The sequence below is a fragment of the Pseudophryne corroboree genome, chromosome 1, assembly GCF_028390025.1.
Source record: "Pseudophryne corroboree isolate aPseCor3 chromosome 1, aPseCor3.hap2, whole genome shotgun sequence".
In the NCBI taxonomy this organism is placed as follows: domain Eukaryota; kingdom Metazoa; phylum Chordata; class Amphibia; order Anura; family Myobatrachidae; genus Pseudophryne; species Pseudophryne corroboree.
In genome coordinates this window covers 40,919,251-40,932,018 of record NC_086444.1, presented here as the reverse complement: position 1 = coordinate 40,932,018, position 12,768 = coordinate 40,919,251, and the positions used below count along the sequence as shown (strand labels likewise).

Sequence of the window (12,768 nt, the reverse complement as noted above, 5' to 3'; positions counted from 1 at the left end):
TAATCTTCCAGCAGCCGCCTATATTAGAGGGACATCCAGGTCCCCCTGCACCCCCAGTGTGTCCCGATCACTGTTGGCTCCAGTGATCATGCAGACCAGAGCCTCTTGCATCCCGGCGGCTGCAGAGCAGCTATGACTACAAAGGAAAACAGTAGCCGTGGCTTCTCTTCTGCCGTGTCCTGATCACTGTGGTCGGCCCAGTGGCCGGTCTGCTTGAGTGCAGCTGACTCTGCAGTAGAAGCAACAGCCACGGCTCTGACAAAGTGATCGGACAGTCTCAAGTATGAGAAGTTGAGTGGGAGTGTGAGTGCGAGTGTGTGTGTGTGTGCACGTGCATGCGTGTCTATTGGAACCGGCATATGGCCAGACTACCAATTGCAGTTGTGATTTTCTAGGCAACGGAATTGTTATAGGGAGTAATTCAGAGTTGATCGCAGCAGCAAATTTGTTAGCTGATGGGCAAAACCATGTGCACTGCAGGTGGGGGGGGGGGGGCAGATATAATATTTGCAGAGAGAATTAGATTTAGGTGGGTTATATTGTTTCTGTAAATACTGGCTGCTTTATTTGTACACTGTAATTTAGATTTCAGTTTGAACACACCCCGCCCAAATCTAACTCTCTCTGCACATGTTATATCTGCCCATGTTATATCTGCCCCACCTGCAGTGCACAAGGGCCCTCATTCCGAGTTGTTCGCTCGCTAGCTGCTTTTAGCAGCATTGCACACGCTAAGCCGCCGCCTACTGGGAGTGTATCTTAGCTTAGCAGAATAGTGAATAGAAATTTCTTAGCAGTTTCTGAGTAGCTCCAGACCTACTCACAAATAGCGATCAGTTCAGTCAGTTTAGTTCCTGGTTTGACGTCACAAACACACCCAGCGTTCGCCCAGACACTCCTCCGTTTCTCCAGCCACTTCCGTGTTTTATCCTGGCACGCCTGCGTTTTTTCGCACACACCCATAAAACGGCCAGTTTCCGCCCATAAACACCCACTTCCTGTCAATTACACTCCGTTCACCAGAACGATGAAAAATCTTTGTTACGCCGTGAGTAAAATACCAAACTTTTGTGCTAATTTACTTGGCGCAGGCGCACTGCGAACATTGCGCATGCGCAGTTTGCGACTAATCGCTCCGTAGCGGAAAAACCTAAGGAGCGAACAACTCGGAATCACCCCCATGGTTTTGCCCAACTGCTAACAAATTTGCTGCTGCGATCAACTCTGAATTAGGCCCATTGTTAGCAAGTGAAGCTGCCGCCCAGGAATACAAAGAATCTCCCACTGGTGTTATCACAAACTCATTCGTAATGGCGTACACATTCGCAGCCGATACGCAATAAAGGGGAACATCGACTGCTAGTGTAGACCTATGGCTATGCAGACCGGATGCGTCAGCAATGACGCTGGCACCTTGTTTCTCTGCGTGCGTGATCGCAGCTGACTGCAAATACTCACCCCAAAAATGGCCACGACACACCTGCATTATTCCAACCACTCCCCATTAACACCTCCTGTCGAATACTGTGACAGAGGCAACCTGCTGAAGGCCTAACAGTTATGTGTGTGCACTACGGGATAGTACGTATATTATGTATACATCCAATAAGCAAAGGGTTCTCATATTCACTAGTATAATATGAAAGCATAACAGAATCCATTTTGATTCTAGCTAGATGATATAGCAAATTCATCTTGAACTTTATACACACCCTGAGAGAAAAACAACTTTGTTGGCTGAGTATTAATTCCACATACGCACTTTCTAAAAGCTCAGAGTCCAGATGTAATTCCTAATATGGACACAGTTGACGATCACGAGTATCATTTTAGTATTCTTGATAATTGTCCCAATATTGCATAACTCCATTGCCTAACATTGTATTCCTGAGGTATGAAATCATAGGGGAGGAATATACCAAAAGGGGCGTTACTTTGTATTATATAAAACTCATTGTTGATACGTGTATGTTGTTGTTAAAATGATTTGACACAGGAAGAGAGGATGTCTCTCTTCCCTGTATACGGGCGTGGCCCATTGAATAAATAATAATTGATTTTTATAAATCCATTTTCAATTCATTAATTTTACCTAACAACCCAAACAGCAACAAGATGGTAAAATTAGTTATCCTCACAAGGAGAATTCAACAAGATGGGGGCTCGTAATCGGTGGAGCTATAGATCTCAATCTCTTCATCAAATTCTCAAAGGGGTGTGCCAGCCAGCAGCTGATGATGGAAGGAACATACCAAGTCATTACAGCACTGGTAAGTATAGAATACCATGGTATGTGCTGTATTCCAGTACATTCTGTTTCTATACCTGCCAGCTGTCTGTGTGATTGTATTTTTTATAATATGAGAATAGGAGTGGAGAGATTGAAAAAAAACTAGTAAAATAACTCAGGGACCTGTTTGTTGTTGTTTGTTTGTAAAATTAATACCAAAATTATGTCCAAATCGGTTGAAGGACCAAGTAACTCGGAAATGATGATTGACAGATGCTGTTGCATGTAAATAAGAATACCAAAATTAATTCAAAGATTTGAGCAAAGAACCTGTGTTTTTCACTCTATGAATGATTGCATGAATAAGTGCTTTGGACCAAGAGCCAAATAAAGTAAAAAGCACATAGATCACCTCCCCTTGTTAGTCAGCTATACATGTATAAGAAGAGTACATTAGAAAAAAATAGAGTGAACAACCCGAGGTTATAGGGATTATATGTAATTGAGTGTAATAATATATTGCAATACTGAGCTGCTAAGAGCTGCTGGTTGTTTTAAGCATAACCTAAGCATGTTGCTTTGTGATAGTAGTTGTGATAAGAGGATCTACTGCGGCTTCCCAGTTGACAGACGTGTCGCGTGTGTGAAAAATTGCAGGGATTGCAAATTTTTCCAGCGTATGGGAAGGGCAGGGAGGATTAACCCTAAGTGTGCATATCATATATGGAAGAAATATTCCATAGAAGCACAAATTTTGTATAGTACTGTGACAAAGGGTACAGTATATGTTTTGCATTTCAATCATGCTGTATAATATTGGCCTGATCAACCAATACTAAGCGTATTTTGAAATTGGCAAAACTGTTGAAATCTGCAAGAAATTGAAGTTTGCAAACTATTTAAATTTTTTGTGTTATGGTTTTTTTTTGTGGGTGGAACATAATGTTCAGTTAAGTATATTCTCAGATCTGTGTCTAATAGAAACCTTCTGTCTGTGATTGGCATGGTTACAAGTTTTGAAATAATAAAGTTTATATATATATATATATATATATATATATATATATATTTGTGAACGGAGGAAACAAAAGTTGATGTCCGTGTTCAAATGGCTTTTGGCAGATCTGTAGTTAAAAATATGTGTTTATCTAATGTTACTATCTAACTATGAAGTGAAGTTTCCATATGGTATTGGTTAATACGCAAATATTTTTTAATGCAATATATTGTGAGAAGGTCTGCCAGAAAAAAAAAAAGAAAAAAACCCCTTCAGTTTCCAATGCTGTGTGAAGCACAGAGAGCTAGGGGGCTGTAACAGCGCAGAATCGTGCCCCCTCCTTTCCAGCAGCAGTGTAAGCCATGACGCAGTAAAGAAAAAAAAAAAAAGTGTTCAGTGAGCTTTAATTTTTTCATCTAACAAGATGGATCATAATAAGCATAAGTCAGTGGTTCCCAAATTTTTTTTTAATCATGTAGCCCTAGAATATCAGAATTTTTTTCACAACACCCCTAGGAAGAAATGTAAAAAAAAGGAGTAGATGGCGTTTATATGCCATCCTTAGAGTCAGTTGTGTGGTGAGGGATATTTGCTTCTGTTTGGCCACATATTTTATGACTGGCAGCCACCAGCACTGAATAATTTGAATTGGTACTAGACCATCAACCCAGGGCACCCCTACAAGTGTCCTAGGCACCCCAGGTAGCTACGGCACACAGTTTGGGAACCTCTGCATATGTTATACAAACTATCTACTCTAGTTTTAATATAAAAAACTAATATCTTTACCAGATAACCTGTAGAAAATGCTGCCAATTTCTTTCTACAGCATAACTGTAATCAGAAAATATAAGAACAAAAAAATCCCAGCAACAGATATGGGCTAGAGATGTCAGCGCTAACAGCGTTATCGCTGACAGATCTGCATCTGGCAGACAGTCAAGAAGACAACGCCCTAACTCTGGTGAGCTAAAGTTTTCAAAGCAGCAGCTAAAATCATAGGGAAAGATAAAGGAATATGCATTCTTTAATGTATATGCTGTAAATCAAACATTGCGACAAGCAATTAATCACTACGATTCCAGTATTAACATACTTTTAGACAATTCTTCAAAGTTATTTGGAAGAATCCTAATGTAAAAGTTACCCTGGGTATTTCTAAAGATTCCAGGAAGAATAAAGTAGGAACAGATTAAGTTGGATGCATAGCATATCTATATATCACTTACCCTGGGTTCGTGAGGTAAAAAAATATGCTTGCTAAAATCCATCTCATTGTATAGGCATCGATATAATACGTTGCAAAAGTTCTTAGTGGACTGCACAATATGCGGTGATGAACCAGGTTCCGTAGCCAGGAAGTGTGGGGATATGATTGTATAGACTAGTTATACAGATAGAAATGTGAGCAGGAGCGTTGTTCAGTTTTGTAAGTGATTTTTCAGTGAATATGTATATGTGCCAAAACATCCATGGGATGGACACAGTCCAAGAAAAGTTTGCTTGGAAGCACAGGAAGTGATGGGTGTGCACGAGAAACGTACAGTTTGTGTGGACTGGCCAGTCTGAATGATATGTTGAAATAAGTAAAGAAATGTAACCAGTATGTGGATGATATACCTTTGTGCTATAAATTATTTGAAGTATTGGTGTCAGATACTAAACAGTTGTGTTTTTTTACAGAAAAGACCACAAGGTGGCGCAAGACAAAAGTCAACGGTGTGCTGACATAGTTAACTACCTAGACATTATTTGGCGCTAGGCCAAAGATAGTTAAAACCCTTAGAGGGTGGAGCCTTGGTATACATTTATTAATAGATAGATATGTATGACCAGATGATATATCTCTAGATACAGTAATTTTTTGAAATGCTATATGCATACATTCAAGTTCATAACCAAAGAAATTATAGAAGGTAATACAATATTACACTTTATCATGAATAAAACATTATGGATACACAGTCAGAGCCAAACCATCCACTTATGCATAAGCAAGAACATATATGTTTAATACTGAGTATATAGGTTTAATACTGAGGTTAAGCAGTAGATAGTATATGATGTGTACATTTTACCTCTAACAGTATACAACTTAGAGATAATATAGCAATAGTGTAGCTTACGGAGAGATTTCAGATTTAAAGATATATCCCTTCACTCAATAGGGGATATATGAACCAACAGGGAAATTGTAACAAATGATTTGTTCCATGAAAAATGTGTTTATTAGGACACATAAACTCACTGACATACTACATACATAAAGTGCATGGGTGAATCTGGACCAGTTAAAGTGACCGTGTGATAGATGTAAATCTCTCACCATATAATGGGATTGCGTTGGGCTAGCTTAAAGAAGTAACATGGGTCCGAGGCTGAAAATAGCCTAGGCACCACCGCAGATGGTTTATTCAGCGTATCAGTCCTTTTACTTGCTTCACTGATCACCCGATTCCCCTGTCCAAGAACCTATCCTGGTAGGGTTTCCTCTGGTGGCATAGTGATGCCCAGCTCAGAGTGTTTCCCGATTCACAGGATCCACCACAACTTAGATACAGCTGCATACTTGTCTTCCTCACCCCCAAAAGTGGGGAGTATAAGGAATATAATGTGGATGAGTAAGACAATTATAATGATTACATCGCATTTTACATTGCATTTAAAGGAATTGAAAAAAAAAAAAAAAAACTGATTAACAGGAGAATAATTTCTCGAGCATCCATAGGGGATAATGGGATGGTGAATTAGTGAATTAGTATTATTAATAATAACGTGTTGTTGCCAATTTTCATTAAGGGGAAATGTCATGAAATAGATTCACAAGCTTTCTATAGTGGGATGAAGTTTAATGAAGAAGTGTACATTGTGTTTTGGCATGGGACCAAAATAATTTATGTGATAATAAGAGGGATCGTGATGGTGATAAAGAAAGCTATAGCATGTTTACTGCAGATGGTTGGGTTGATTAAAAACAACATTGTTTTAATACAACATAGTGTAATGCAAAAAAAAAAAAAAAAGGAACTATAGTATGTGTAACGGGTGTTAAGGGGTTATTTGAGAAATTAATAATAAGGCCAGAGGTGTGAGCTATTGGTTCAAAAGACAGTAAAGTTTCTTTACTGATAGATAGAGTTTATAGGAGTTTGAAAAAGATTTTGTGTTTAATATGTGTAATGTTGAGAATAAAAAGTCATAATGTGACAAGGAAAGTTTAAAGAATTAAGCATTATTAATCCACAAAAGAGACAGGAAAGGCAGAATTTGAATCATGGCATGGTCCAATCGTTGGTTCAATAGTGGTAGAATTACACCTAAGCCTCTGCTTTGTCTCTCTTCTATATCATTTTTTGTTATTCTTTTTGGAATCCAGCAAAGATATGTTATCCCGCAAAGATATATTATCCAGAGACTGATTCAAAACTACAAAATGATTTGACGATTCAAATGTGTCACACAAATTATTTAAACAGTTACAAGAATATCAAAAGCTGCAAGAACCTTGGAAAGATATTTAACCAACACGAAAACACACAGTCCGGCACAGGACAATCACTAAGAGAGTGAAGACGGTGTTATGGTGAGAAGTTGCTTATGTTTTGGTTCCATTACAGATCGCATAGGATGGTCCTTGGCAAGTACCGCTGACTCTGATACAGCCGTTGCAAAGGCTGCAGAAGAAGGACACCTAGATCCATGAGCTTGCAATGAAATGAAAAGGTCAGAGACCAGAGCTTAAAGGAACCTAACACTAAAAACAATTGTATGGAGATACAATACAGAGACTGTTACTACGGTTACTACCACAGAGTTGTATTTGAATGAACCCTTCAATCAAGATAGAGATGATTATGATCATTGATAATAGACTATGTGCTTATAAGCTAATATCCTACAGAACTTTTAATATTTTTGAAAGTATACGGGAGCGACGTTATTTATAACAGCATTAAGACTTAATTTATTTATTTTTCTCTGAAGAGAGAGCGAGCAAAAGTGTGGTGTAGGTATGAGTACTCATCCATTATTGTGGATGGGAATTATTTCAATAAGACCCTTCCTTCCTCTTTTCTTTTCTAAGCAGGAAATCCAGAGGGATTTATGACCGGTGTAACGAACACACACTTTGAAAAACGTGGTTGTGAGTATTATACTCCATTTGAAGACAGATGTATAGATTAATGCATGGATTAGTTAAATAATTTAGGATATTATTCTGAGGAGTATCCAGTCCAGCAATACCATTAATTGTTGGAAAGATTTTAAGTACTGCAGCTATATAAAGTGTATTGCTAATCATTATTTAAGACTATTATAAGGTATAATGTATAATAGCAGGCCAAAGTTCTCTATGCAAGTTACATTTGATGTGATTACCAAAACTTTATAGAGTCGTGATAATTGTGAAACACGGTACATGTGTATAGATACAACAGTATCTCAAGAAATAACCACTGGTGATAATATTAGCTACACATATCGGGTGTATTTCAGTTAGTGGAAATAAAATAGGTCAATAAAAAAAAAAAAAAAAAAAAATTATCTTATGTAGATAGAAAAGGTTGATTTAAGGGAATGTGAAAGGATTGTTACAATATACTAACCTAAGGTTTCTAGATGTGCTAGATATAATGAGTTAGGTATATAAATAGTAATGGTTACATAGGATGTTCATTAAAGTTTATGATTTAATAAATGTATTTTACCAGTAGTAGATTCAAAGGTTAAAAGAAGATATCATACATAACGGGGAATGATAGTTGTCACCATGTCCTTAGGATATGATATATAATTGGTTACCTATTAATTCTAAAGATGTTTGTTATTTAAGAAGAATGATTTAGCAATTTTATACAAAAACATATATTAACTTGAGAAAAGTTTTCTTGCAGGATGAACTATTCCTAAAAAGAGTAATTGACTCAGTAATCAGGAGACATGTTCCTGCCACCAGAGTATCAATAAAACCTCGAAGTGGATATTCAAGAACTGTGGACATTTGTGATGATTCCAGGACATTGGACATGAACTATTACGATACCATATTGTTCTACATTTTTTAATACCACAAATTGGAGGATATTGTTGATTTCCGGAAACAGCACTTTGAGCTCACTGCTGTGCTTATTTGACCAAAGACATTACGGATCCTGATACGTGTAATGCCAAGTATATAAAGGAGGTCCATGATATAAAAGAACTTTAACCAAGGCATTATGATATGGACTGGAAAAGATAAATGTTTAAATCCTAGTATTCAATTTTCAGGATTAGGAAAATGTTTTTTAAATATATTGTATGTGATTGTATGTGATGATGTATTCTGTGATGAGGTTTATTTTTTTGACGACCCCGATGTGATTATAGACATTCATTTGATGTTCACCACATACAGGTGCGGCCTATGTTGTATTTAGAAGGCTACTGTCAAACGCAGAATAGCAATATTACATGAAATAATTATTAGTGAACTATACGTTCCCAGAAATTCTCCTGAGATGACAGGGCACATGGATAATGTCCCTGATCAAAGGGTGGAGCTGTCGAATACTGTGACAGAGGCAACCTGCTGAAGGCCTAACAGTTATGTGTGTGCACTACGGGATAGTACGTATATTATGTATACATCCAATAAGCAAAGGGTTCTCATATTCACTAGTATAATATGAAAGCATAACAGAATCCATTTTGATTCTAGCTAGATGATATAGCAAATTCATCTTGAACTTTATACACACCCTGAGAGAAAAACAACTTTGTTGGCTGAGTATTAATTCCACATACGCACTTTCTAAAAGCTCAGAGTCCAGATGTAATTCCTAATATGGACACAGTTGACGATCACGAGTATCATTTTAGTATTCTTGATAATTGTCCCAATATTGCATAACTCCATTGCCTAACATTGTATTCCTGAGGTATGAAATCATAGGGGAGGAATATACCAAAAGGGGCGTTACTTTGTATTATATAAAACTCATTGTTGATACGTGTATGTTGTTGTTAAAATGATTTGACACAGGAAGAGAGGATGTCTCTCTTCCCTGTATACGGGCGTGGCCCATTGAATAAATAATAATTGATTTTTATAAATCCATTTTCAATTCATTAATTTTACCTAACAACCCAAACAGCAACAAGATGGTAAAATTAGTTATCCTCACAAGGAGAATTCAACACTCCAAACGGACACCTCCTGTCAATCACTTTTCCGTGTAATCCTCATTGCGCGCAGGATCGCAGCAGCACCTTGGCGCATGCGCAGTGCGAACGCAGCACATGCGACATCTACAGATAATCTCTCCATCGTGTGAACATCGGCCATTGGGGGTCATTCCGAGTTGATCGCTCGCTAGCTGTTTTTAGCAGCCGCGCAAACGCTATGCCGCCTCCCACTGGGAGTGTACTTTAGCTTAGCAGAAGTGCGAACGAAAGGACCGCAGAGCGGCTACAAAAAAGAATTGTGCAGTTTCTGAGTAGCTTCCGACCTACTCAGCGCTTGCGATCACTTCAGACTGTTCAGTTCCTGTTTTGACGTCACGAACACGCCCTGCATTCTCCCAGCCACGCCTGCATTTTTCCTGGCACGCCTGCGTTTTTTCGAACACTCCCTGAAAACGGTCAGTTGACACCCAGAAACGCCCCCTTCCTGTCAATCACTCTGCGGCCAGAAGTGCGACTGAAAAGCTTCGCTAGGCCCTGTGTGAAACTACATCGGCCGTTGTGAAAGTACGTCGCGCGTGCGCATTGCGCCGCATACGCATGCGCAGAAGTGCCGTTTTTTGGCATCATCGCTGCGCAGTGAATATTTTCTGCTAGTGATCAACTCGGAATGACCCCCATTGTGCACACGCCTGAATTTGGCCCCGTGTGAGTCTAGCAGCCATATTTACTTGTCCCTCCAGAGAAATATTGATAAGGAGATAATGGTTTGAAGGAGGACATATAAGATAAATGACCATCAGAAGCATGCTTAGAATTAGGCTTACCATGCTATCCCTATAAACCGGGACACTAATGAATTACACAGGTTCTGTGGCTGGCTGACTTCAAGTCTGCATTTCACCTGGTTTAAATCAGTCACGGAACCTGTGTAATCCATGAGCGTCCTGGTTTGAAGGGATGGTATGGTAAGCCCATGTATAATGTCTTTAACTTGCTATTTAAAAATCTAAACAAAGAACAACAACGTTAAGGGATTGATGCTGTGAGAGCCTCCTGCTTTTTTTGAGACTTTACGGAGTGTATTCAACTAGTTGCACCCAGTATGGGTGGAAGTGGCACTTACTGGTTCCCGAGCTCCATCTCTGTAATGGTAATCTCTTTCACGTGCCAGTATGAATCTGGCTTGGGTGAAAACTTCCTTCCATCCTTCGGACAATGGCCAACACATATGGCAGCGATATCACCCACGTTCTTCGATGAAAACTTAAATACATCGGTTGCGTTCCTGCCAAAGACAGATCGGTTAAACCAGTGCAGAACATCATCCAACAAACACAAACTAGTTCTCTATATAGTTATCAGTTTGGTGTTAGTCTCTCATCAGTTTGATGTTAGTCTCTCATCAGTCTGGTGTTAGTCTCTCATCAGTTTGGTGTTAGTCTCTCATCAGTTTGGTGCTAGTCTCTCATCAGTTTGGTGCTAGTCTCTCATCAGTTTGGTGTTAGTCTCTCATCAGTTTGGTGCTAGTCTCTCATCAGTCTGGTGTTAGTCTCTCATCAGTTTGGTGCTAGTCTCATCAGTTTGGTGCTAGTCTCTCATCAGTTTGGTGTTATTCTCTGATGTTGTGATTTTATCTTCGCTTTAAATGTTGGAATTATTTTGATGTCTGGTGTGAGGTGTCATAATGGGTCTGATTCTAAGTTGGGGGCATCTGCTGACATGTTTGAGTCTGGCCACAGCAGCCTGCTAGTTCAGGCTAATGCAGATATCAGCCTGTCTTTACGAGCATCCGTGCACCTGTGTGCCTGTGACTAGCTCCGCCCACTATATTTCCCGCCATTGCTGTCATTACTAGCATCGGCACTTGCACCCACCCCATGCTAAGTGCAAAAGATATACCCGAAGCAGGGGTCTTATCTGCGACCAGGCGCTTCAAACAAGCACAGAAGATGGGCGCATGCCCAAGACACTTCCACAGGACAAATCTATCCTGTGCACCAGCATTGTGGCTAGCAGGGTGCCTGAAACGGCAGTCTGGGGCCAGTAATGCTGTAGCAGTGCCGCCTGAGCATCCTTTCAACGCTACTGGAAGGCACCCTTAATGTGTATACAGACGCACAGTGCTCCTTCTAGTTCCAGGTGCTGTTTAGCCCCGCCCCCTATGCACGACATCAAGAGCAAAGGGGGCGGGCCTGGCACAGGGCACATTACAGCCTTGTTATGGCTCTGGCCGGGGAGGCTGTTAGACAGCTGCAGATCACTGCCTGTCCACATCCCGGTGTGTACCTGATTGAACTCAGATATCTATTGGAATGCCCCTGCATGTATATTACATGCAGCACAGGAAACTGCACCTCTTATACTTCTTACCACCCTTTCAATGCAATGCCATCACAGATGGCGTAGCATTACAGCCTCACAGGCCTGAGGTCATGACTGAAATGCTTTATCAAGGCCCTATCTCTGTGGAGTTTGTATGTTCTCCCTGTGCTTGCGTGGGTTTCCCCCGGGTGCTCCGGTTTCCTTCTACACTCCTAAAACACACTGGTAAGTAATTTGGTTTCTGGCATAAAATTATCCCTATGTGTGTGTACATGTGGTAGGGAGATATAGGGCCTAATTCTGAGTTGATCGCAGCAGCAAATTTGTTAGCAGTTGGGCAATACCATGTGCACTGCAGGGGAGGCAGATATAACATGTGCAGAGAGAGTTAGATTTGGGACTGATGTAAATGGCTAAACATTTTCTCTGTAAAGCGCTGCAGAATATGTGTGGGATATATATATATATATATAGCTGCTAATACATAAATATAAAGAGGAAAAATAAAGATCAAGCAGGGGAAACCATGTTGAAAATAACTTTACTTAACAACCATTTTCCAACTGACATCCTATATATCAATTTCCATGTATTTTGTGTGTATAATCCAAATATACAATCAGAAATTTGATATCCCGTAAAGCTATTGAGATGTTTAGTAAAATTACTTTGCTGTGTTTATGGTACATAAGAGATACTTAAAATCACTAAGAGGTAATGTACTATGGCCTCAGAAAGAGATAAAGTGGATGGAGATTGAGGGGTCGTTGGGCCTAATTCAGACCTGATCGGTGCACAGCAGCTGAATCAGGTCTGAACTGCACATGCGCGACGGCCATCTCAGCCCTGCAATCGCCTCTGCGATGCTTTTGTACTTGTGCGACGTAGTGGGGCCTGACATGCGGGGCGGACTAGCACTGTGCTGGGCGTCCCCCCCCCCCCGCATCTCAGGGAAGCTGATAGTAGATGTGCTAAATTTAGCACATCTACGATCAGGTCTGAATTAGGCTCTATGGCCCTCATTCCGAGTTGTTCGCTCGCTGCTAATTTT

The 12,768-nt window shown here is 40.0% G+C and overlaps 1 protein-coding gene across 2 annotated transcripts in view; it reads right to left on the bottom strand.

The window, feature by feature from the left end:
- The window catches only part of LOXHD1 (lipoxygenase homology PLAT domains 1), a 391,860-nt gene that overhangs the window by 1,462 nt on the left and 377,630 nt on the right, over positions 1-12,768 (bottom strand). For both annotated transcript variants that reach the window (XM_063958520.1, XM_063958528.1), the window contains one exon: positions 10,519-10,680. In XM_063958520.1, coding sequence (XP_063814590.1) covers positions 10,519-10,680 — 162 coding nt within the window. The remainder of the gene's footprint in view (positions 1-10,518; positions 10,681-12,768) is intronic.